Source organism: Erpetoichthys calabaricus, chromosome 3 (assembly GCF_900747795.2).
Source record: "Erpetoichthys calabaricus chromosome 3, fErpCal1.3, whole genome shotgun sequence".
Taxonomy (NCBI): Eukaryota; Metazoa; Chordata; class Cladistia; order Polypteriformes; family Polypteridae; genus Erpetoichthys; species Erpetoichthys calabaricus.
Window position 1 is genome coordinate 303,636,702 of NC_041396.2, and position 24,140 is coordinate 303,660,841.

The window sequence follows — 24,140 nt, forward strand, 5'->3', positions numbered from 1 at the left end:
TCTATCTATCTATCATATAGTGCCTCTCCTATCTATCTATCTATCTATCTATCTATCTATCTATCTATCTATCTATCTATCTATCTATCTATCTATCTATCTATCTATCTGTTTACTTTCCACTCTTCTCCTTAAGTATATTTGTGTGAAATATGAATGAATGGAAATAAAAATGAGTATTGTTTTTTATTATATGGCCTTTATTATAGGTCTGTGTATGGCTCTGCTCTCTTTATTGTTATAATCCACTTCTTGGTTACCAATTTTCTGATTTGGTTTCCCAGATTAAAACGTTGAAGAGCCCCTCATTTAAACAACTTAATCCAACAATGCAGATGGTTTTCTCGTCTTACAGAACCTTCAAATACAAAGGATCAGCGCATAAAGCCCACCAACACAGCCCAACTCGTACGTGTTTTCTGGAATGGCGACCCCTGAGAGCAGATTTTTCATTGACAGTCTTGATAACAGACGTTGCTGTAAGTAATCAGACATTCTTAAATTGTGAATTCACTGTTTTCCATCTTTGGCTCTTCCGGCTCCAATCTCTCGTGTCTCCAGGTTTCTATGAGCAGCTCTGCCTGTGACGGTTCCATTCAAAACAAATGGGGTGCCATTTACAGCTTCACATAGAGAAGCAAAAATGCCCGAGTCGGCCCTACCAACCGTGCATGAAATACTTTAAAAGTCATGCAATAAACAGGACATAGCTTCAAATTTTGTCTTTCGTGTGTAGGTTTAGAGCAGAGAGGACAGATGGCATCATTGGCACCTCACTCAGCACTGGCACTTTTCCCATGTTGTTCAAACAGACCCTAAGAGCTCCTCTCAGTTTCTACAAGAAGCCCACCCTCAACCCGTCTCAAGTAGACCATCACAGACCAGCCATTCTCCTCTCCTTTCCTTCTAAGACACTGGAACGTATCGTCTCTACAGTCATGGCCACACATTTGGAGAATAAGCCCAAGTGTTGATGTTCACAAAGTCTGCTGCTTCAGTGTTTTTAGATCTTTATGTCAGATGAAATACTGAAAGAGAATGACAAGCAGTTCAGAAGTTTCAAAGGCTTTGATTGACAATGACATGAAGTTTATGCACAGAGTGTCCATATCTGCAGTGTTGGCCCTTCTTTCTTTTTCAAGACCTCTGCAATTCGCCCTGGCAGGCTGACAATCAACTTCTGGGCCCAATCCTGCCTGATGGCTGCCACCCGTTCTTGCAGAATCAGTATTGCTGAGTTTTTGTTGGTCTACCCGCCTCTTGACCACAAGTTCTCAATGGAGAATTTCCTGGCCGAGGACGCCAAATGTCAGTGTTTTGTTCCCCGAGCCACTCAGTTGTCAATTTTGCCTTATGGCCCGGTGCTCCGTCATGTTGATCACCATACTGTTCTTGGATGGTGGGCAGAAGTTGCTCTTGGTTGATGTTTGGGTCCCATTCTTTATTCATGGCTGTGTTCTGAGCCCTGCACTTGCCTTGGCTGATACGAATGGTCTCAGGATGCTTTACTGTTGGACTGGCACAGGACTGATGGTAGCGCCGCTCACCTTTTCTTTTTTCCGGATGCCCCAAACAATCAGAAAGGGGATTCATCAGAGACAATGACTTGACTCCAGCAGTCCAATCCCAGAATATCAGTCTGTCCCTGATGGCTTCTTTGCTGCCCTTCTTGACACCCACCAGACCATCCTCCACAAGTCTTCACCTCATTCACACCTGCCTGCCTGCTGCCATTCCTGAGCAAGCTCTGCCCTGGTGGTGCCCGCTGCTGAATCAATTTTAGGAGACGCTCCTGGCACTTGCTGGACTCTTTTGGGCGCCCTGACGACTTCTTCACCTCTCTATTGTAACTCAGTCAGTGTGACAGAGTGACCTCCAGCCTTGTCCTTGTCACTGTCACCCGTGTGAACGAGAGGATCACTGAGGTGACGTCAGCAGGTCCTTTGGTGGCAGGGCTGACATGCAGTGGGTTTTTGGGATGAAGTTAATTTTCCTGGCAGAGAGGGACTTTACAATTCATTGCCATCCATCTGATCACTCATCAGAACATTCTGGAGTTGATACAAATTGCTATCATAAAAACTGAGGCAGCAAATTTGATGAAAATTCATATTTGTGTCATTCTCAAAACTTTTGGCTATGACTGTAGCCTAGCCTGTTCCTTTCTTCTACAGAGCAGACCACTCAATCCTAATCAGTCGGGCTTCAAGAAATCCACTCCACTGAAACAACTCGACATAATGGCTGGCTGGAGTTATCAACATGTCATCTGTTCTCACCCAGCTAGATCTGCCCTTTCTCTGCCTTCAACACGGTGAACTACCAGATCCTCCTTGGCATCACTGGGGCTGCCCTCAGGTGGTTTGAGCCCTACCTCTTGGACAGAGTCTACCGTGTGTCCTGGCGAGGGGAGATGTTAAGGGTGCACCGGGGAAGCATGGGGCTTCACCAGGGATCAGTGCTGGGTCCTCACTTTGTCTCCCTGTACACCTTCTCAGAGGACCCTATCTTCCTCTCCCATGGCTTCTCATATCAGTGCTATGCCAGTGATACATAGCTGTACCTATTATTCCCTCCGGGAGGACCTTACAGTATCTGCATGTCTCACTGATATCTCAACCTGGATGGAGTAGCACCATCTCCATCATAATCTGACAAAGGTGGACCTTCTTGTTATTCCAGATTGTCCGTCTGCTCAGCACCCCATCTTCTGTTCAGGTTGGTTAATTATCGTTATTACCCTGGGTGGGGTGCTGATCAATGAGCAGCTGTCCTTCATTGATCACACTGCTATTGCATCTTTGTCTTTGAGATTCCCTCAATACAACATCCACAAGGTCAGACCATACCTGATGGAGTATGTACAACTCCTGGTCCAGCCTTTGGTCTTCTCACATCTGGACTACTGCAAATCTCTGTTGGCCGGAGTACCAGCACATACCACCAAGCTGCTGCCGTGACACGTCTGGTGTTCAGTCAGCCAAGGTGGGCACATGCCACTTCTCTTTTCACATCACTACATCAGCTCCCTGGCAGCGGATATTAAGGTCAGATCCTCGATGCTCACCTACAGTGTAGTCAGTGGGCCAGCACCTATGCGTATGGAGACTTGTGAGGTCCTCTGCTCCTTCTCGCCCTCTCAGATCTGCCGATGCCACCCCCACGTGATCTCAAATCTCAGTCTAGACTCATTTCATGTCCTAGGTGGTGGAACAAGCTGCCCACCTCCTTCCTAACAGCTGACTCCCTCAACGTGTTTATAGAGTGTTTGGAGTCTGTAATTTGGGGACTTTCTCTCCAACTGATCTGTTAGGCTTTATAATCTAGGATTATCAATTTCGTCACCTTGTCCTGTCACACTTGTTCCCATGCAATTCCTCAGACTAGTGTTTACTTGATTACGTGGACCTCTTTTGTAAATTGCGTTGGACAAGGACCTCTTTTGTAAATCGCTTGGGATAAAAGCATCTGCCATGCAAGTACACGAACATGTTGTCTGCACTGCTGAGGGAAAAGCCTGATGGTGGCGCTGTTGGGCACTCCCGAGGGTCAGCACGTGCCAGTGCCGCGGTGTAACTTTACAGGCTCACGAGTGACTTTGCCTGACTTGGGCTTCTAAAAATGACAAGCAGTTGGGGGGGCGGGGGAATCTTGGGGGGGTAGTTCAGTGCCTCAATGTGCCGAGTTGCAGCTGGCAGGGCTGGCAAGACAGGCGGCCTTTTATCCCAGAAGGCCGAACTCGGCTTTGTGCTCCTGTCAGCCGCTCATTCTATTAGCACAGCGCGCTCTGCTCTTTGTAAATCAGAAGATGAGGAGCAGATGTGTGGCCGTCCAGTCCCGTCCCTCGTCAGCCTGCCCTGCCGCCTTTCCTGCTGTGACATCCAAGTCGTTTCTTCTCGAGGTCTGAGCCGAAGTTAACGGCCGAGATGCCGGCCCATTCAGTCTTATGCAGTTGGGGCTTATTAAACCTGCTGTAATCGGGTGAGCAGGCCTTCTGAAAGGCGCCATATCACACTTTGATTTATAGCCAGGCGTGTGTCCTTGAAAGCGAAGCCCTCCCGAAGCTCACTGTAGGCGGAGCGCCACGGCCTGCTCGGAACCTCAGAGGCGGGACTTGAGCGCACGGATTTATCCCCGCCCATCTTTCTTACTACTGAATCCGCCCCTCCCCTCCGCCAAGTCGCTGGACATTCTCAGCGCGTGATTGGCTGTCCCTCCCTCATCGGAGCCCAAAAGGATTAACAAAAAAAAAAAAAAAAAAAAGAGGGGCGGGGAGTGGAGCGGAGTGGAGGAGGGGAGGCGCCAACGGCAGCAGAAGCAGCAGCAGCGCAACGGAGCGCAGCCCACGCGCGTTCGGACGGGATCGCCCCGCTATTCTGGATTATTATACCTCGGTGGTCGTGGAGGAGGAGGAGGAAGATGCGCAGGGATGAGAAGGTAAGATCCGCCCTGTTCGCAGCCGGACCGACGCATCCCCCGCGTGTAGCTCTCTCCGGGTTCGACGCGCACTCAAGTGGCCGCACTTTCTGTCTGTCGTTTCAGAGGACAGGAGGAGGGACCGCGTCTCTGAGCTCGACCCCCGCAGCTGCCAGCGCTAATGTGGCCGTCCCCGCAGAATGCTGAGCCCCCTGCTGCCTTACAGTAAGTAGCCGACGGAGGTTAACGGAGCGCAGCCGCGAGGAGCGGAAACACACGGCGCGCCGACGGCAAAACCATTGCGGGACTTCGCGGCACGTAGGCTACGTGACCAAAGCGGTGATGCACAATGCGGGTTGAACGATACCAAACATCGGAGAGGGAGCGCGGGCCAGCAATCCATCGAAACTGCACGGCGATGGCACAGCGCGGCGGGCAGACACTAAAGACCCGGGGAGGGGGCAAAATGAAAAACGTGCCGCACAACTGCACGGTGCGGTTGAGGCTTCAGTGGCAGAGGGCCACGCTGTCGTTGTTAAATGACAAATGTGGGGTCACAAAAGTCAAACGGACCTACAAGAGCAGGCGACCAGTAGAGCATCAGAACCCTCGAAGTGAACAACAAACATGGGCCTTCACCAGGGTCACGACAAGGGTCGTGTGGTGCCATGCGATCTAAACAACAGCTGCAGTGCTTACACTTCACAAACGGTGCTGGTGACAATTAGAGTACCCCATAATAGCAGCGCCACACGATAGCAGTTACATGACAACACTCACAGGTCATAACTATGGAGAAGATCAAAGGCAGATAACACAATTAAACTTACACAACAGGGAGTGTCGGATGCCACAACACAAATATCTCAGGGCGCTTACAGTACACAAGGAATGCAGGTGCATGTTACGTAGTGATAGCACTGCCACACAATATTAGTCACACGACATCACAATGCGTAACAGGAGGAGCGCCATGAAAGGCAAATTACAGAAGGAGACAGCTCGGCTTACACAACAGCAGCGGAGACCCGAGAGGCATCACAACACTCAAACCGAACAGCAAAATGTGGGGCTTCACAACGGTTATTAAAGTGCATGGCAGGGGCAATATAGTGCCATGTGGGCTACACGACAGCTGTGCTGCTTCAGGACCTTTACACTTCACAGACAGTGCAGGAGCTCATGACAGTCACAATGCACAGGGCTACACAAAACTAGGCACGAGACAACACATGGCACATAACTGGAGGAGATCTGTGAAAGGCAGAGCACATACTAACTATACGATGAAAAGCCTGCCGCATGGTGTGTGTATGGCATCAGTGGCACGAGTGCCACACTCAAGTGGTTAAATGACAACATGGTTTTCACAGAAGCCTAATGGCACACCAAGAGCAGGTCACACAGCAGCCCTGGGGAGCGCAGGGCGTCACAACACTCAAAACTGAACAACAAACATGGAGCTTCACCAGGGCACGAGTGGTGCCATGTGGGCTACACAACAGCTGCGGTGCTTGAGGACCCTTACACCTCACAAATGGCACTGGTGCTTGTGACGATCAAAATGCATGGTGGTATCTGGCAACACATGGTGCACAACTGAAAGAGAGCCATAAAAGGCAGATTACACAGTGAGACAACATACTACACAACTTGACTTACACAGCAGCCAATGGGAGTGTGTGGCGCCATGACACTCATGCTGTGTAATACAACTGCCCAGGGCGCTTACACTACACGAGAAATGCAGGAGCCTATTCCATAGTGATAGCAGTGCTACACAATCCATGACATTCAAACAGAACAACAAATGCCAATGGTCACAGTTGCATGGTGCCATGTGGGCCACACAACAACTGCAGTGCTTCAGAATCTGTACACTTCACAAACAGTGCCAGTGCTCATGATAGTCAAAATGGATATTGGTGCCACACAATGCTTGGCGTGGGAACAACAAACGGTGATGCAGGAGAACTACAGTGAGATGGCATACTGTGTGTGGCTTCAGTGGCACACTCAAGTGGTTAAATGACAACTGGAGTTTCATAGAAGTTAAACGGCACAATAAGAGTAGGTTACACAACAGCCATGGCGGTGCAGGGTCTCACAACAATCCAACTGAACAACAAACATGGGGCTTCACAGGGGTCATTGAGCATGCAAAAGGCACTATATCAGTAAAATGTATTATTATTATTATTATTATTAGAAGAAGAGCATGAACAGTGCCATGCAGGCGACCCAACAGCTGCTTCGCTTCAGGACCCTTACACTTCACAAACAATGCGGGTGCTCGTTACAATCCTTGTGGTAGCAGTGCTACACAATACAGAAGAGCTATAAAAGGCACAGTGAGACACCATACTGCACAACTTGACCCACACAGCGGCCAATGGGAGTGTCGGTGCCACAACAGTCTGGCTGTGCAATATGGCAGCTCGTGGTGGTTACACTACACAAGGAACGCAGCTGCATGTTACGTAGGGATGGCAGTGCTACACAAGACTAGTCACACGATGACTCCAGGCATAACTGGAGGAGTGCAAATGACAGACAAGTGACAGAAGCAAGCAGCACAGTGCAGAACTCGACTTACATGGCGGGCATGGGGACTCCGACTGAACAACAAATGTGGCTTCACAGCGGTCATAGTGCATAGCAGGAGTTGTGTAGCCTGCATGGCACTATACAAGAGCCCACTTCACACACAGTGCTGATGCCCCGATGACAGTCTAAGTACACAATGGCTACACAATGCCAGGTACGAGACAACACATAGTACCTAAGTGGAGGAGGGCTCTGAAAGGCAGACCACACAATGAGATGGCATACCACACACTGAGAAACGGGCAGCACAGAGAGTGTCAGGTTGCAGCGGCACAAGCGCCACACTCGGGTAAATACATGACATGTGATTTCACAAAAGTGAAATGGCACAACAGGAGCAGGTTACACGACAGCTATGGGGATGTGTAGGGCATCACAACACTTGAACAACAAATGTGGGGCTTCGCGACTGTCTCAGCGCGTAGCGAGAGCTGTGCGGTGTCACGTGGGCTTTTAGCAGACAAACGGCTACAGTGGTTCGGCACCTTACACTTCACAAAGCCTGCAGGTGCTCGTGACAATCAAAATGGCAGTAGTGCTACACAATATTAGTTACGAGACAACACATAGCGCATAAGTGCAGGAGAGCCACGAAAGGCAGATGGCACGATGAGAAACACACTGCACAACTGCAGAGGGCGTGTGAGGAGCTTGAGGGGCACATGCACCACTCTAAGGTAGTTAAATGACAGCTGTGGCTTCGTTACAATCAAACAGCGCGTCAAGAGCAGGTTACACAACATCGGTGGAGAGTGAACAGCAAACGTGGGCCCTCACAACAGTCGTAGTGCATAACGAGGGCTGTGTGGTGCCATGTTGGCTGTACAAGAGCAGTAGGACCCTTCCTCTTCACAAACAGTGAGACGATTCTTACGGTGCATAACTGTAGAATAGCAACGAGAGGCAGGTGATGCAGTGGGGACGGCAATTGGGGAGTGTGGAAAATCATAACCCTCGTGCCATGCAGTGCAATGGTGGCTGCAGAACAGCTTCAGGCCGCTTACCCTACACGAGGAATACAGATACTGATTACAGTCAGACTGCGTAGTGAGAGCCACGTTACACAATATTAGTTACACAATCCCACAATGCATTGCTGCAGGAGAGCTATGAAAAGCAGACTGCACAACTCGGCTTACACGGCAGCTGTAGGGAGCACAGGGCATCGCAACACTCAATGAGAACAACAAACAAGGAGCTTCTCAACGGCCATAGTGCATAGCGAGGGCCGTGCTGTGCCATGCAGGCTACACAACATTTGGTTCAGGGGGCTTACACTTCACAAGAAGTGTTGACAGTGACAGTGACAGCAGTGCTACATCAATCGCATGACAACACTCATAATGCATAACTGAAGGACAGCAATGAAGAGCAGATTACGCAACAAGACTGCACAGTGAAGGACCTGCTGCCCAACTGCACAGTAAGGCTTCAGTTCAATCGGGCAGCACAGTGGCACCAGTGCCACATCAGAGTAGTTAAATACCAACTGGAGTTTTCCAAAAGTCAAAAGGGAGCAGGATACACAACAGAAATGGGGTGCGTGGGGCATCCCAACATTCAACACACAGTCACAACAATCGTCACGTGTAGTGAGGGCCGCACTGTGCCGTGCAGGCTACACAACAGCTGGTTCAGGGGGCTTACACTTCACAAGTGTTGGTGTTCACGACAATCGGAATGGTAGCAGTCACATGACAACACACACAATGCACGAATAATGAAAAGCAGATTTCACAATGAAGAACCTGCTGTGTAAGGCTTCAGTTCACTCGGGTTGCACAGTGGCACATCAGAGTAGCAAAATGACAAGTGGGGTTTCACGCAAGTCATAAGGATACACAACAGCAGTAGGGCGCGTGCAACATCACAGCATCCTAACTGGATAGCACATGATGGCCTTCACAACAATCATGGTGTGTAGCGAGGGCCGTGCAGCACCATGCAGGCTACACAGCAGCAGCAGCGCTTCAAGACCTTTACACCTCACGTGGAGGGCTGGTGCCCGTTTCCCAATGCACGCTTATAGCAGTGCTACACAAAGCTTATAGTACTTAACTGGAGGAGAGCCATGAAGGGCCGATGACACAAGTAAATGGAAGACTTGCATAGCCGCTGGGGGGGGGGGGGGGGGGTCTGTGGCCCTACAACATTTGTGCAGTGCCATGGGGGACCCTCATTCCAGTCAAACGTCATAACAGTGCTGTACAATTGATATGTGACAGCACAATGCGTCACTGGAGGAGAGCTACGAAAAGGGAAAATGTGCGATTGGCATCGGCTCACTCGGACTGCACTGTGCATGGTGAAACGATAACTGGGGGTTTATACACAAGTGCCAACGGGAAGCAGGTTACAGAACACTGAGAGTGAGCAACTCATGTGGCAGGCTACGCGGTCAGGACTGTGCAGTGCCATGCAGGCTACACCACCATGGTGGGATGTTTAAACCTGACAAGGAGTGCAGGTCCTCATTCCAGACAAGGGCGCAGGGGCATTTTAGTGACAGTGGCGTTACACGATACCCATCCGATTTCTCAATGACACAGCACAGCGATGGAGAACGTGGGGCAGTGCAATGCGATGAAGGCTGCCCAACATGGTGGCGCTACACAGTATGGGTTACATGGCAATATTCGTGAGGTGTGACGGATGGAGAGCTACTGGGGTGGTGGGGGGCTTCGGGGGGGAGTTCACATCACACTGTACAGGCTGGGCCACATGGTGGCACGGTGGCACAGTGGCATTGCTGCTGCTGCCTCACAGTAAGGAGACCCGGGTTGGGGTCCCATGTTGTCTCTGTGTGGTGTTTGCATGTTCTTCCCGTGTCTCCATGGGTTTCCTCCCACTGCCTAAAGACATGCAGGTTCAGTGAATTGGCGATGCTAACTTAGCCCTGATGTGTGTTTGGCATGTGTGTGTACACCCAGTGATGGACTGGCATCCTCTCCAGGGTTTGTTCCTGCCTTGTGCTAACTGGGATAGGCCCCATTACTGTGACCCTGGTCTGGATTAAAAGTCTTCCTGACCCTCCATATTGCACCCTGATTATAGGCATTGATCACACACTCCATCTGCACAATGCCACACAACACAAGCCATGTGACGGCTGTGCGTCTTCACAGCACAAAAGTGGGCATAAGCTATAGAAGCAGATCGCCCAGCATGAGCGCGTGCAGGGCTTTGCAGAACGCAGTGTGGCGCACAATGCACGTTAATGCAACGTCACGTTTTTTAGCCCCCCGCAGGTCTCTATGCCAGCCTGCTGACTCTTATGACTTTGAACCTGCACAGTTCAGATGGCACAACAGCTGTGGTCTCTCCCAACACTCATAATGGGAGAAGAGTAACGAGACAACAACGCACAATGGTGCCACGCGCTGCACGAGAATACGTACAGAGCTGTGTCTGTCCATCTGCACGACGCTCGTAGGACCCACATGGCGCTGGAGTCCACAGGCATGATGCTTTTGGGTTCATGTGTCTCAGTCGCTCATTCTGTATAATGGCGAGGAGCAGCCAGGCTCTGCGTTTTATAGCGTCTTTCATTGTGTGCTGGCCACGGTGTGACTTTAAATTGGCCAACAGTTGCTCTGAACCACCCCCCCGTGTAGCTCTTCCTTCTTATAGAGCCTTGCGTTGTGCCACCTGTCAAGGCCTAAAGTGAAAGCGGGTGAGTGGCACTGGTGCCCACCAGAAGCGAGTGCAGTGCCCGAGGGTATTTTTTGTCATGGTGCTGTCAGTGGTCATTCAGGACCACTAGGCAGGACAAGAGCCTGAGGATGGATCACCGCAGCAGACAGTGCGGCCCACCCCCCCGAGGGGCACCACCTTCTGGTCTTCTGATGTGATGACTCATTGCTGTCTTGGTTATCACACCTGATAGATGGACACACATGGATGGACGGACATGCTGGGCTGCCAGAGGGAATTCTGTGTGTGTTTGTGTGTGTGTGGAGAGGGGGACATTACAGACAGTCTGAATGACGGGGTCCACTCGGGTGGGCCCGAAAGATGTGTGGTATTTGTGCCCATCATATGTACGTGCAGTGTGAACAGAGAGAAGAGACCACTGTGTAGAAATGTGAAAGGACAGACAAACACACGCAGCACGGCTAGGTGGACAGCCAGTGGACGCTGACGGACACGCACACAGGGTGAGCCAAAATGAAGCACCCCATTTCACAAGGTCATTGCGCGAGGTAGAGGTGGGTGGGGGGGGTCCTTTAATAGGCGACCCCTTGTAGTTTTCAGTCAGGAGGCCACATGCACACCATGCTTTTCCTGTCAAAGCGTTCTTCAAACACAACAAATCCCATCATCACTACGCCACGCGCCATCCTAACGTACTTCAGCATTCCTCTTAACAGTGGCGTCCCAAATTGAAACACAGTTCTAAATGTAGACAGACGGGCGTACAACATTGGACAGAAAATCTGCAGGCCGTCCTCGGACTGTACGAATGAACGCCAGAAAACATCCAATCGGTGAGGGCGTCCATTTTGCAATCTGCTAGACGTTCAGCGCTCTTCTGCCTCAGGCATTTCCAACACGCTTTTGATTTTGCATGAGGACCTTCATTTCCATCCACACGACATGATGGCAGTGCAGGAACTCGCTGAGAGAGACGGGGGGAGCCGTAGAGAGTTGGGCGCCAACAATCACTATTGGGCTGAAACCCACCGTTGTGAACTTCATCAGAGACACCCGCACAGTGAGCACACGTGTTACAGTTTGGTGCGCCGTTGAAGGATTTGGCATTGTCAACCCTTAGGGGGGAGCAACGGTCACCGTCACTTCAGAACGTCACATTGAAATGCTACAGAACTGGCCGAAATAGATGTGGACGACACCTGGAGCGACGGCTCATACGGCCTGTGCGGAGATCCATGCAAGTTTAGCGGGAGAAGCTGATCTCTCTGCTTGGCGATGTCGGGTGGCCTTCACGCTCACCTGATCTCGCTCTGTGTGATTTCTTATCTCAAGTCAAAGGTCTCCACACACCGACCTCAAAACCTTGAAGCCCCAGAAGGACGCTACTCAACACGAAATCGGGAACGAGTCACGCGAGCGTTCAGAAATCGTCTCGACTTGCATATCACTAATGATGGTCACCACCTTAAAGACCTCATTTTTAAAACACAGTGAAACAACATTTCTTCTGTATACCCTTTCTTGTGGGGTGGCACGGTGGCGCAGTGGTAGCAGTAAGGAGACCTGAGTTCGCTTCCCGGGTGCGTGGAGTTTGTATGTTCTCCCCGTGTCTGCATGGGTTTCCTCCTGCCGTCCAAACACATACAGGTTAGGTGGATTGGTGATCCTAAATTGTCCCAAGTGTGTACTGGGTGTGTGTGGCGTCCTGCTTAGGATTTGTTCCTGCCTTGCGCCCTGTGTTGGCTGGGATTGGCTCCAGCAGACCCCCGTGACCCTGTAGTTAGGATATAGCGGGTTGAATAATGGATGGAGGGATGAAATACTTCTGTCAGTTGTTTCTTTCTGACTCCTGTGCAGCATGAAATGCACAGTGAAATGAAAACTGTCAGAATCACTCATCAGAGCTGAGTGGGCGGGCTCTAGCCAGTTCTGTGTTCTGATTGGTGAATCGTCCACAGAGTGGGCATATGCATTTGACTTGACTTATTAACCCCGTGTCTCACGCACACGCTCAACATTTCCTCCCACAGTCTAAAGACATGCAGGTTAGGTGCATTGGCGATCCTAAATTGTCCCTAGTGTGTGTTGGGTGTGTGTGGCGCCCTGCCTGGGATTTGTTCCTGCCTTGCGCCCTGTGGTGGCTGGGATTGGCTCCAGCAGACCCCCGTGACCCTAAAGACCTCATTTTTAAAACACAGTGAAACAACATTTCTTCTGTATACCCTTTCTTGTGAGGCGGCATGGTGGCACAGTGGTAGCAGTAAGGAGACCAGAGTTCGCTTCCCAGGTGCGTGGAGTTTGCATGTTCTCCCCGTGTCCCCCTGTAATTAGGATATAGCGGATTGGACAATGACTGACTGACGGTAAAGTTGAATAAATCAGACTCTGCAGCTGCATGAATAAAAGGTAAAGTACCACTACCGGTCAGCAGAAATAGCTCAAAAGTTGATAGAAATCTACATTTTGTAAAAGCCGACCCCTTTACCCAGACCGGCCACTACCCTACCAAGACTATTCCTTGGATAACCTGAGGCTTCGTGCTCTAATATCAAGCCATACTCCTTACAAATCCATCCATCCATTTTCCAATCCGCTGAATCCGAACACAGGGTCATGGGGGTCTGCTGGAGCCAATCCCAGCCAACACAGGGTGCAAGGCAGGAAACAATACCAGGCACGGCACCAGCCCACTGCAGGACACTCCTTACAGATTGTCTTATTTTTCCCAACACGACGAAATAACCAGCAAACAGTAGACAGATATGTAAAATCAAACACGGATATATTGTAAATGATAGATATAAATCTACACGAGAACATACGAATATTCAATAATATATTGTGGAGATCTCGGACCCGGACACAGACAGGCAGACACCAGAGGTCTCAAATCACACTCGTTTATTTACATCCCCTTTCCCCGACACCACTAACAGTCCTCTAGACCTCCTTCTGTCTCTTCAGCCGACTCCAACTCCTCACTTGCAATCTCCGTCCTCTTCCACCCGACTCCGGCTCTCCGAGTGGAGTGAGGCGGCCCTTTTTATAGCGCACCCGGAAGTACTCCAGGCGTTCCACAATTAACACCTGGCAGCACTTCTGGAGACCCTTGTGGTCTAGGGAAGATACTGCCCTTTTCTCGGACCTTCCCTTCTTCCGGCATCCCGGTGGGGCAAGGTCGCTGGACATCTGTCACAATATATATGTGTGCACAAAACACCACTATCCCAATGCCACCAGTGACTAATTATTATATAAGACACGAATACACAAATATTTACAAAGAAATATCCCTTGCCCCTAAACACTAAGTGAACAAACACAGATGAAATGATAAACGGCTGTTGAAATAAAAATGATAGATGAGTCCAAAAGCTAATAAATTCTGGTAAACGTTGGGTATTGGCTGGTGTGACATTTCGCTTCCTCCCGACAATGCAAAATGAGACGACCTCACTGTAAGTGTCCTCCAAAGACATGCAGGTTAGGTGCATTGGCGATCCTAAATTGTCCCTAGTGTGTGCTTGGTGTGTGTGTGTGCCCTGCAGTGGGCTGGTGCCCTGCCTTGCGCCCTGTGTTGGCTGGGATTGGCTCCAGCAGACCCCCGTGACCCTGTAGTAGGATATAGCGGGGTGGACAGTGACTGACTGACTGACCCTTTCTTGTGTCGTAATGTCATTTATTTGATCTGGTAGCGTTTCTGTAGAGTAAACGTTTGACATGTCGGACTTGTGTTTGGCTCACCCTGTCCATTTGGGTGGACAGACAGCTGAGTGTGCACATGTGCAGTATAAATGGACGCGAGGCCAGGTGAGCAAACACATGCGGACTGAATGGCAGGCGTTGACGGGCAGACAAACCCGCCGACAGTGCGGACGGGCAGAATTTGACAGAAATGGAATGAAGTGAAAAGCTCGTCTCGCATTTTTTCTATTTCTGAATGGCAGTCTTTTTGCGGTGGGTGACCCTTGGGTGGGGGGTTCATCTTTAAAAATGGCTGGCTTACCCTCAGCTGCTCCAACTAATGTTGTCGGCTCACTTTTTCAAGAGAAGGCGGACATTAAAACAACGAATTGCAGTGCCGAGTCCTGCCGGGCCAAGTGACGGGTGGCACTTGTGACATGACATGGGACACGTGCATGGCTGCAGGACAAGGGAGCCGAGAGTGTGCAGGAAGTGGTCACCACTGTAGCAAAGCAGGCAAGGGCATTGAGGGCATCTGTGACACCCTGGCACCTTAGGAGGCACTACATAAGATGAGGCGTATCTCTCGTTGTATCCAAAGTGACATCAAACCACTTGTGGCATTTCCTTGTTGTTTGTCCCCAGAAGGACGGAACACACACACACACACACACACACACCCAGGTACACATTTACGCTCACACTCATACACTGACCGATGGGATGCCGCTGCGCCCAGTCCGATACACGCACACACGGATGACCTGCACGCGCATTTATTTGTGCACAACTTGGCCTTGTTGCTCCATCGTGCGCGGTGGAGATGCTCGACTTCACGCTACCCGTAGGAGTGGGCACGGTCAGTGTGTGTCAGGGAGTCCTCTTTGTTATGACGGTGCACCCTGGGTGGCTCAGCAGGTCGCCACGTTTGTGTTTGCTGCCTTCTTTGTCTTTTATTGTCACTAATTTGTCACTTTTATTGTCGCTAATTTGGTGCAATACAAGACGTACGGTGGGACAGCCTGACGTGTGGATTCTGCACGGGCTGTACTAGTTTAGCCTTACCCTTAAAAAAGGGGGCACACACCTCAGCAAGGCCATAATATGAAGGGGCTTGTTCACTCCACACACACACACACGGGTCACGTTTTATTCCTTTGCACAGAACAGAGCACACGTCTCACACTGACGGTCAGTCAAGGTGAAGACGAGTAAAAAGAGAAAAGACTGATGGTCACCTCCTGAGGTTTGGCGAGGAGGCCAGCCACTCGCGTCACCCATGCTGATGTCACTTCTCTCAGCCCATTTGGTGTCCTCTGCTTATTATTCTGGCTAAACTGCCTACCAGCGCTCCTTCATCTGGTCTGCTTGGTGGGTAGTGCTCATTTGTTGGGACCAGTTGGCATCTTCTGGCTGTTCATCAGGCCCGCTTAGCGTCCCCTGCTTGTTTGTTCAGCCCTCTTAGTGCCCTCTGTTCATTCATCCAGCCCTGGTTGGTGTCTTCTGCCCATTTCTGTAGCTGACTTGGAGTCCTGTGCTTGTTTGTCCGACTCGCTTGTTGTCCTCTGGTCATTTGTCTGGCCTGCTTGGTGCCCGATGCATGCTCATTCAGCCCCCTTTGGCATTCTCTGCCTGTTTGTTTTGGCCCACTTAGTGTCCTCTGCTTGTTTGTCCTGCCCGCCTGTTGTCCTCTAGTCATTCGGCTGGCATGCTTGGTGCCCGATGTGTGCTCATTAAGCCCCCTTTGGCATCCTCTGCCTGTTTGTGTGGCCCTCTTGGCGTCTACTGCCTATTCATCTGGCATGCTTGGCATCCTCTGCCTGTTTGTTCGGCCCACTTAGTGTCCTCTGCTTGTTTGTCCTGCCCGCCTGTTGTCCTCTAGTCATTCAGGTGGCATGCTTGGTGCCCAATGCGTGTTCATTCAGCCCCCTTTGGCATCCTCTGCCTATTTTTCCGGCCCACTTGGCAAACTCTTCCTGTTTGTCTGGCCCGCTTGGTGTCCTCTGCCCATTTTTCCGGTCTGTTTGGCATACTCTTTCTGTGTGTCTAGCCTTCTTGCCATCGTCTGCCCGTTCATCTGGCCTGCTTGGTGTCCTACGCCCATTTGTCAGGCCTGCTTAATGTCCTCTGCTTGAACGTACAGCTGACTTTCTGTCCAGCGCTCATTAGTTTGGCCTGCTTGGCATCCTCTGCCTGTTTGTTTGGCCCACTTAGTGTTCTCTGCCTGTTCGTCCAACCGGCTTGGCGTCCCTTGGCCCTGCCCAACATTCTTGGGAGGAGGTTGGAATGTGAGGTGCTGGACACATAATGACTGTGAAACAGCAGGCAGCTGTGAAAATTCTGCGGGAGTGGCTTCTGTCAGCACACGCTGTGTCACTCTGCTGTGTTCCTCTATGCTGGTGTGACTTGTACGGGTGCCCTCTGTGAAAGGCGCTATATAAAATAACAATTTGCTGAAGAGTTGCTTCAGGTGACAGTTCACAGAGCGCCACCAGGGTCATAAACGGCTCCTGATGTCCCCAGGTATCCTGAATGTCGTTGACGTGCCCGCTCCAAGGGACTGTGGTCGTTGTATTTTTTGAGCATTTGGGTCACTAATTGTTGGTCACTCGAATATTGTAATTTGATTTGTGTGCTTCCAGACCTTCATCAGTCAGGCCGTTTTTATACAGCGCCCAGCATAGGGGGCATCATCACAAGTATACAGGATAATCTATCTATCTAAAACGACGGGTCATTCAGCACATGATACACGATGACCCCACACAGCTCTCCGCAGGGTCACATCAACGGCTTCCCATGTCGGTCAATTAGGGGAAGAGCCTGAGCAGAAGGGGCAGAGCCGTAAACAGTCGGTCATTATCTCCAACTGGCTGAGGGGGTATGCATGCTGGTGTCCAGCGCTGCTCAAATCGTACATGAGATCGAATGACGGGAATGCGTGCAGGTGGGCAGCACGGAGCTTTGAAGGTCAGTTGGCATCAGTGCGGGCCGCCGTGCAGAAAGCTAACCGTCATCGGCACACGTGTCCAGGCTGCTGGCCACTTCTACTGTGGAGCACCGCAAAGGGATTAGGGGCTCTGAATGCCCCCCTCCCCCTTGCAGTTAAAGGGAAGATGAGAATTGGACAGATGGGTCTGTGAGGGGGTGGGAGGTGGTCAGTGTGGAGCCCCTGTCCAGCTGCTCTTTGATATATGAAGACAGAGTGGACATAATGACCTCAGCTCATCAGAGATCACTGACTCCGGGGGGCTGTAGCCGGCTGCTTGCTGTTTTATTTTACACCCCCCCCCCCCCCCCTTGTGATTGCGTTTGAGTAAATGCTGGCAGCCATTAATGGTGATCAGTAGCCTTGGGGTTTTATGGGCCGCTGCGCAGTGTGCTGTGCCACTTGGCCTTGTCTGCCCACTCATTTTGTGGCATGCAGCCCAAGGTGAAGGTGCCAGTCTTCTTGGGAGCCTGACATGCCGAGACTTCCGCGGGAGGCCACACACACACACACACACAGAGCTCAGCGACGGACCCCAGACAAGGGAGTGCAGCCTGTTCAGTTACTCGGCTCGCAGCCTGCAAGATGTCTGCCTCTAAATGGATGGCCAGTAAACAGCCCAAGAGTGAAAGTTGAAAGGGAATGCGACACTCGGAACAAGGAACGCAACGCGATGGAAATGAAAGTCGAGGCGTTAGAAGAGCGGGGCTGTCAGCCAGAAAACGGAGCACTTTGGGCCTAAACACAGAAACGAAATTCAAAGAATTGTCACCCAATTACTACTAGAGTGGGGGAAATAAAAATGTGGGCCCCTGCTGAATTTATGAGTTGGCTCACATCTATCTATCTATCTATCTATCTATCTATCTATCTATCTATCTATCTATCTATCTATCTATCTATCTATCTATTATATAGTGCCTTTCATTATCTATCTATCTATCTATCTATCTATCTATCTATCTATCTATCTATCTATCTATCTATCTATCTATCTATTATATAGTGCCTTTCATATCTATCTATCTATCTATCTGTCTGTCTATCTATCTATCTATCTATCTATCTATCTATCTATCTATCTATCTATCTATTATATAGTGCCTTTCATATCTATCTATCTATCTATCTGTCTGTCTATCTATCTATCTATCTATCTATCTATCTATCTATCTATCTATCTATCTATCTATCTATCTATCTATCTATCTATATTATATAGTGCCTTTCATATCTATCTATCTATCTATCTGTCTGTCTATCTATCTATCTATCTATCTATCTATCTATCTATCTATCTATCTATCTATCATATAGCACCTATCTATCTATCTATCTATCTATCTATCTATCTATCTATCTATCTATCTATCTATTATATAGTGCCTTTCACATCTATCTATCTATCTATCTATCTATCTATCTATCTATCTATCTATCTATCTATCATATAGCGCCTTTCGATCTATCTATCTATCTATCTATCTATCTATCTATCTATCTATCTATCTATCTATCTATCTATCTATTATATAGTGCCTTCCTATCTATCTATCTATCTATCTATTATATAGTGCCTTTCATATCTATCTATCTATCTATCTATCTATCTATCTATCTATCTATCTATCATATAGCGCCTTTCGATCTATCTATCTATCTATCTATCTATCTATCTATCTATCTATCTATCTATCTATCTATCTATCTATCTATCTATTATATAGTGCCTTCCTATCTATCTATCTATCTATTATATAGTGCCTTTCATATCTATCTATCTATCTATCTATCTATCTATCTATCTATCTATCTATCATATAGCGCCTTTCGATCTATCTATCTATCTATCTATCTATCTATCTATCTATCTATCTATCTATCTATCTATCTATCTATCTATTATATAGTGCCTTCCTATCTATCTATCTATCTATCTATCTATCTATCTATCTATCTATCTATCTATCTATCTATCTATTATATAGTGCCTTTCATATCTATCTATCTATCTATCTATCTATCTATCTATCTATCTATCTATCTATCTATCTATCTATCATATAGCGCCTTTCGATCTATCTATCTATCTATCTATCATATAGCACCTTTCTATCTATCTATCTATCTATCTATCTATCTATCTATCTATCTATCTATCTATCTATCTATCTATCATATAGCACCTTTCTATCTATCTATCTATCTATCTATCTATCTATCTATCTATCTATCTATCTATCTATCATATAGCACCTTTCTATCTATCTATCTATCTATCTATCTATCTATCTATCTATCTATCTATCTATCTATCTATCTATCTATCTATCATATAGCACCTTTCTGTCTATCTATCTATCTATCTATCTATCTATCTATCTATCTATCTATCTATCTATCTATCTATCTATCTATCTATCTATCTATCTATCTATCTATCTATCTATCTATCATATAGCACCTTTCTATCTATCTATCATATAGCACCTTTCTATCTATCTATCTATCTATCTATCTATCTATCTATCTATCTATCTATCTATCTATCTATCTATCTATCTATCTATCTATCTATCTATCTATCTATCTATCATATAGCACCTTTCTATCTATCTATCTATCTATCTATCTATCTATCTATCTATCTATCTATCTATCTATCTATCTATCTATCTATCTATCATATAGCACCTTTCTATCTATCTATCTATCTATCTATCTATCTATCTATCTATCTATCTATCTATCTATCTATCTATCTATCTATCTATCTATCTATCATATAGCACCTTTCTATCTATCTATCATATAGCACCTTTCTATCTATCTATCATATAGCACCTTTCTATCTATCTATCTATCTATCTATCTATCTATCTATCTATCTATCTATCTATCTATCTATCTATCTATCTATCTATCTATCTATCTATCTATCTATCTATCTATCTATCTATCTACTCACTTACATAGCAATGAAAAGTCTCTCATTATTATGGTCGTTTCATTTTAATGGAGAGAGACAGAATATCAACCAACAATCCAGAAAAAAAACACATGACATAAAAGTTCTAAATTGAGTTGCATGTCATTGAGAGAAATAAGGATTTGATACCATAGATAGATAGATGTGAAAGGCATTATATGATAGATAGATAGATAGATAGATAGATAGATAGATAGATAGATAGATAGATAGATAGATAGATAGATGGATAAATAGATGGATGTGAAAGGCACTATATAATTAATAGATAGGAAAGGCATTTCTTTCTAAGTGAGCCAACTTACAAACTCAGCAGGGGATCACATACTTTTTCCCCCACTGTATGTCTACTCGCCTACTAATGGTATAAATTAACCCAAAATAAGTCAAGCTCAGTAGTCCAAGTTTAAAAATTCAGCCCGACTGCATCTGAAATACAAGAAAAAACGACGTATAACGTGCAAACGTGTGACGCAAGAGCGCGATTGAGAGGGAAATACGAGAAATGCGCTAACAATTATTGAGAACACAAACACAGATAAAGCACAGTCAGTTTGCTCAATAATAAGTCAAGACGCGTTCCAGTCACTGATGTCAAACCAGAAAAACAACAAAACGAAAATGTGACGAATCGGGAAGCACACCAAGTCAGTGGTTCTCGACCTCTTTGGCCTTGTGACTCAGTTTAATTTATTTTTGGTTACTCATGTCCTTGCAGTATCAGTACTGTTAATGTACACTAGACAGCACGCTCCGCCGAATGGCACACATTAACAAATAACTACGTATTTAACCTTTTTATCTACAGCATACACTTAACATGACACAATTCTGAATCAAATTTAGTGTCCGTTTGTCTTCTTAATGGCTAACCTGAGGTGTGTTGTTTGACTTTTATGTTTCTTAAAATCTGGGGTATGTGAAGATACCAACAGATTTTACTTGACGGGCGATGGACTCGCCTCGAGCTTTGGCGCACACGTCTGTTGGCACAAGACAAGGTGAGCTGTTCTTCAATGGTGTGTGCTTCCTTAGGTTAGGCAATTCGATGTGCAGTGAGACGCCGCCCCAAGTGCCTGCTGCCTTGTTGTACAAACACGCTTGAAAGTAGCGGGCCTTGTTTTCAAAGGTCTGTATAGCTGAAAGCTTCTTGGTTCCTTGTGGTGGGACCACAGTGCAGGCCATTGCTCACCTTGCTTCATGGTAAATGTGTACCTCAGAGAATTCGGGTTTGGTTCATGAGTGGTTCAGGCTTTTTGGATGAATGATGTGGAATTGGAAGAGTCTGGAACAGGTGTTATCACGGGGGAATCTCAGGAGATATTCCATGTTTGTTGGCTCTCTTAATGAAGTGTGCGGTGCGCCGTATGACAGGACGTCATCCGATCAGTCGTTTCACTTTTCCAGGAGAAAAAATGTCCCTTTGACTGGGGACGCCAATTATAGAAGTGGCTTTTTAAAAACTTAAACTGACAACCCATAAAGCATCCAGTGACCCACGGGCTGAGAAACACTGCGCTGAATGACTTGGCAATTATCACAAACATTAAAAACGATGTTAACTGAACATCTCTGGTCTCTCCTCGACTTTCTCCTATACTCAGATAAGGGGATGGATACTTGAGAAGTAAACCACAGGACAATGATTATAGTTTTATATTATGTGCTCCAACATCAAATAAAATCCAATTAATAATATATTGAACAATTATTAGAAACGTAAAGTTGAATACGGGGTGCATAGTGGCACAGTGGTAGCACTGCTGCCTCGCAGTAAGGAGACCTGAGTTCGCTTCCCAGGTCCTCGCTGCGTGGAGTTTGCATGTTCTCCCCGTGTCTGCGTGGGTTTCCTCCGACAGTCCAAAGACATGCAGGTTAGGTGCACTGGCGATCCTAAATTGTCCTTAGTGTGTGCCTGGTGTGTGTGTGCCCTGCGGTGGGTTGGCACCCTGCCCAGGATTTGTTTCCTGCCTTGCACCCTGTGCTTGCTGGGATTGGCTCCAGCAGACCCCCGTGACCCTGTAGTTAGGATATAGCGGGTTGGACAATGACTGACTTTGACTGTAAAGTTGAATAAATCAGACTCTGCAGCTGCATGAATAAAAGGTAAAGTACCACTACCGGTTAGCAGAAATAGCTCAAAAGTTGATAGATATCTACATTTTGTAAAGGCCGACCCCTTACCCAGGCCGGCCACTACCCTACCAAAACTATTCCTTGGTTAACCTGTGGCTTCGTGCTCTAATATCAAGCCATACTCCTTACAGATTGTCTTTTATTTTTCCCGACACAGCGAAATAACCAGCAAACAGTAGACAGATATGTAAAATCAAACACGGATATATTGTAAATGATACATATAGATCTACACGAGGACAGACGAATATTCAATAATATATTGTGGAGATCTCGGACCAGGACACAGACAGGCAGACGCCAGATGTCTCAAATCACACTCGTTTATTTACAACACTAACAGTCCTCTAGACCTCCTTCTCTCTCTTCAGCCGCCTCCAACTCCTCACTCGCAATCTCCGTCCTCTTTCACCCAACTCCGGCTCTCCGAGTGGAGTGAGGCGGCCCTTTTTATAGCGCACCCGGAAGTACTCCAGGCGCTCCACAATTAACATCTGGCAGCACTTCTGGGTGTAGCAGAAGTGTTGCCTGGGCATCCAGCTCCTCTTCTGGCAGCACTTCCAGGTGTGGCGGACCACAGTTCCAGAGCTGTCCAGGCACTCCCTGGTGGTGGCCACGTCCCTCTATAGGTTCGAGATTCCAAGCTCTGTGACACCCATGTAATCCCGGGAGGTTGCCCCCTTGTGGTCCAGGGTAGATACTGCCCTTTTCTCGGACCTTCCCTTCTTCCGGCGTCCCGGTGGGGCAAGGTCCCTGGTGTGCACAAAACACCACTATCCCAATGCCACCAGTGACTAATTATTATATAAGACACGAATATACAAATATTTACAAAGAACCCTCCCTTGCCCCTAAACACTAAGTGAACAAACACAGATGAAATGATAAACGGTGGTTGAAATGAAAATGATAGATGAGTCCAAAAGCTAATAAAGTCTGGCAAACGTTGGGTAGTGGCTGGTGTGACATCTCGCTTCCTCCCGACAATGCAAAATGAGACGACCTCACTGTAAGTGTCCTCAGCAGTGGTTGGCAAAAGTCCAAACCCCGGGGTTTCTCGGTCCTGGCTGTTGTGTTAATAATCCTAACGAAGCAAGTAATGGACTGGTATGATGTTCGGAATTGAGTTGGAATATGCGTAAAATTATTCTTTTCCTTCCTTTCTCTCTCTCTCTTCACCTCCCCCTTGCCTTTTGCTCCTCTTGTTTAAATGCAAAATGTCCCAGATGTGACTGGTGGATCCAACATGTGAATTTCCGTCTTGGGTTGCGGTCTCCCTCCATCATACTTTCCCTCTTCACTTATGGGGACAGCATTTACTGACACCCATGTAACCGACAGTAAACAGGATGATGAAAACAAAACGCACTCAGCACAGACAAAAAACAAATACTTATTATTATGTAGCACCACTACAGTTTTGTACCTAATACTTGTATACAACATTTGGTTGACCAAAGTGAAAGCGTACTCAAGTTATCGTGTTTACACACACACACACCCAGACATAAATCCAAGAATGATATTTTCGGACTCCAGGAGGTCTAAAACATCGAGATTCATCAAAATATCAAAATGAAATTTTTGGAAGATTCCAATACTTTCCTTATACAGTGGTACCTCGGTATACGTCTGCTTTGGCATAAGTCCCAACTTGGTATAAGT

General features: G+C 47.5%; 1 protein-coding gene across 2 annotated transcripts in view; it reads left to right on the plus strand.

Annotated features, from left to right (window-relative positions):
• The first annotated feature begins 4,074 nt into the window (after positions 1-4,074).
• The window catches only part of fignl2 (fidgetin like 2), a 45,762-nt gene continuing 25,696 nt past the window's right edge, over positions 4,075-24,140 (plus strand). The window contains exons 1-2 of one of the 2 annotated variants that reach the window (XM_051925059.1): positions 4,075-4,437; positions 4,543-4,641. In XM_051925059.1, coding sequence (XP_051781019.1) covers positions 4,617-4,641 — 25 coding nt within the window. In that variant the 5' untranslated portion in view covers positions 4,075-4,437; positions 4,543-4,616. The remainder of the gene's footprint in view (positions 4,438-4,542; positions 4,642-24,140) is intronic. The other variant, XM_051925060.1, reaches the window with a different exon arrangement.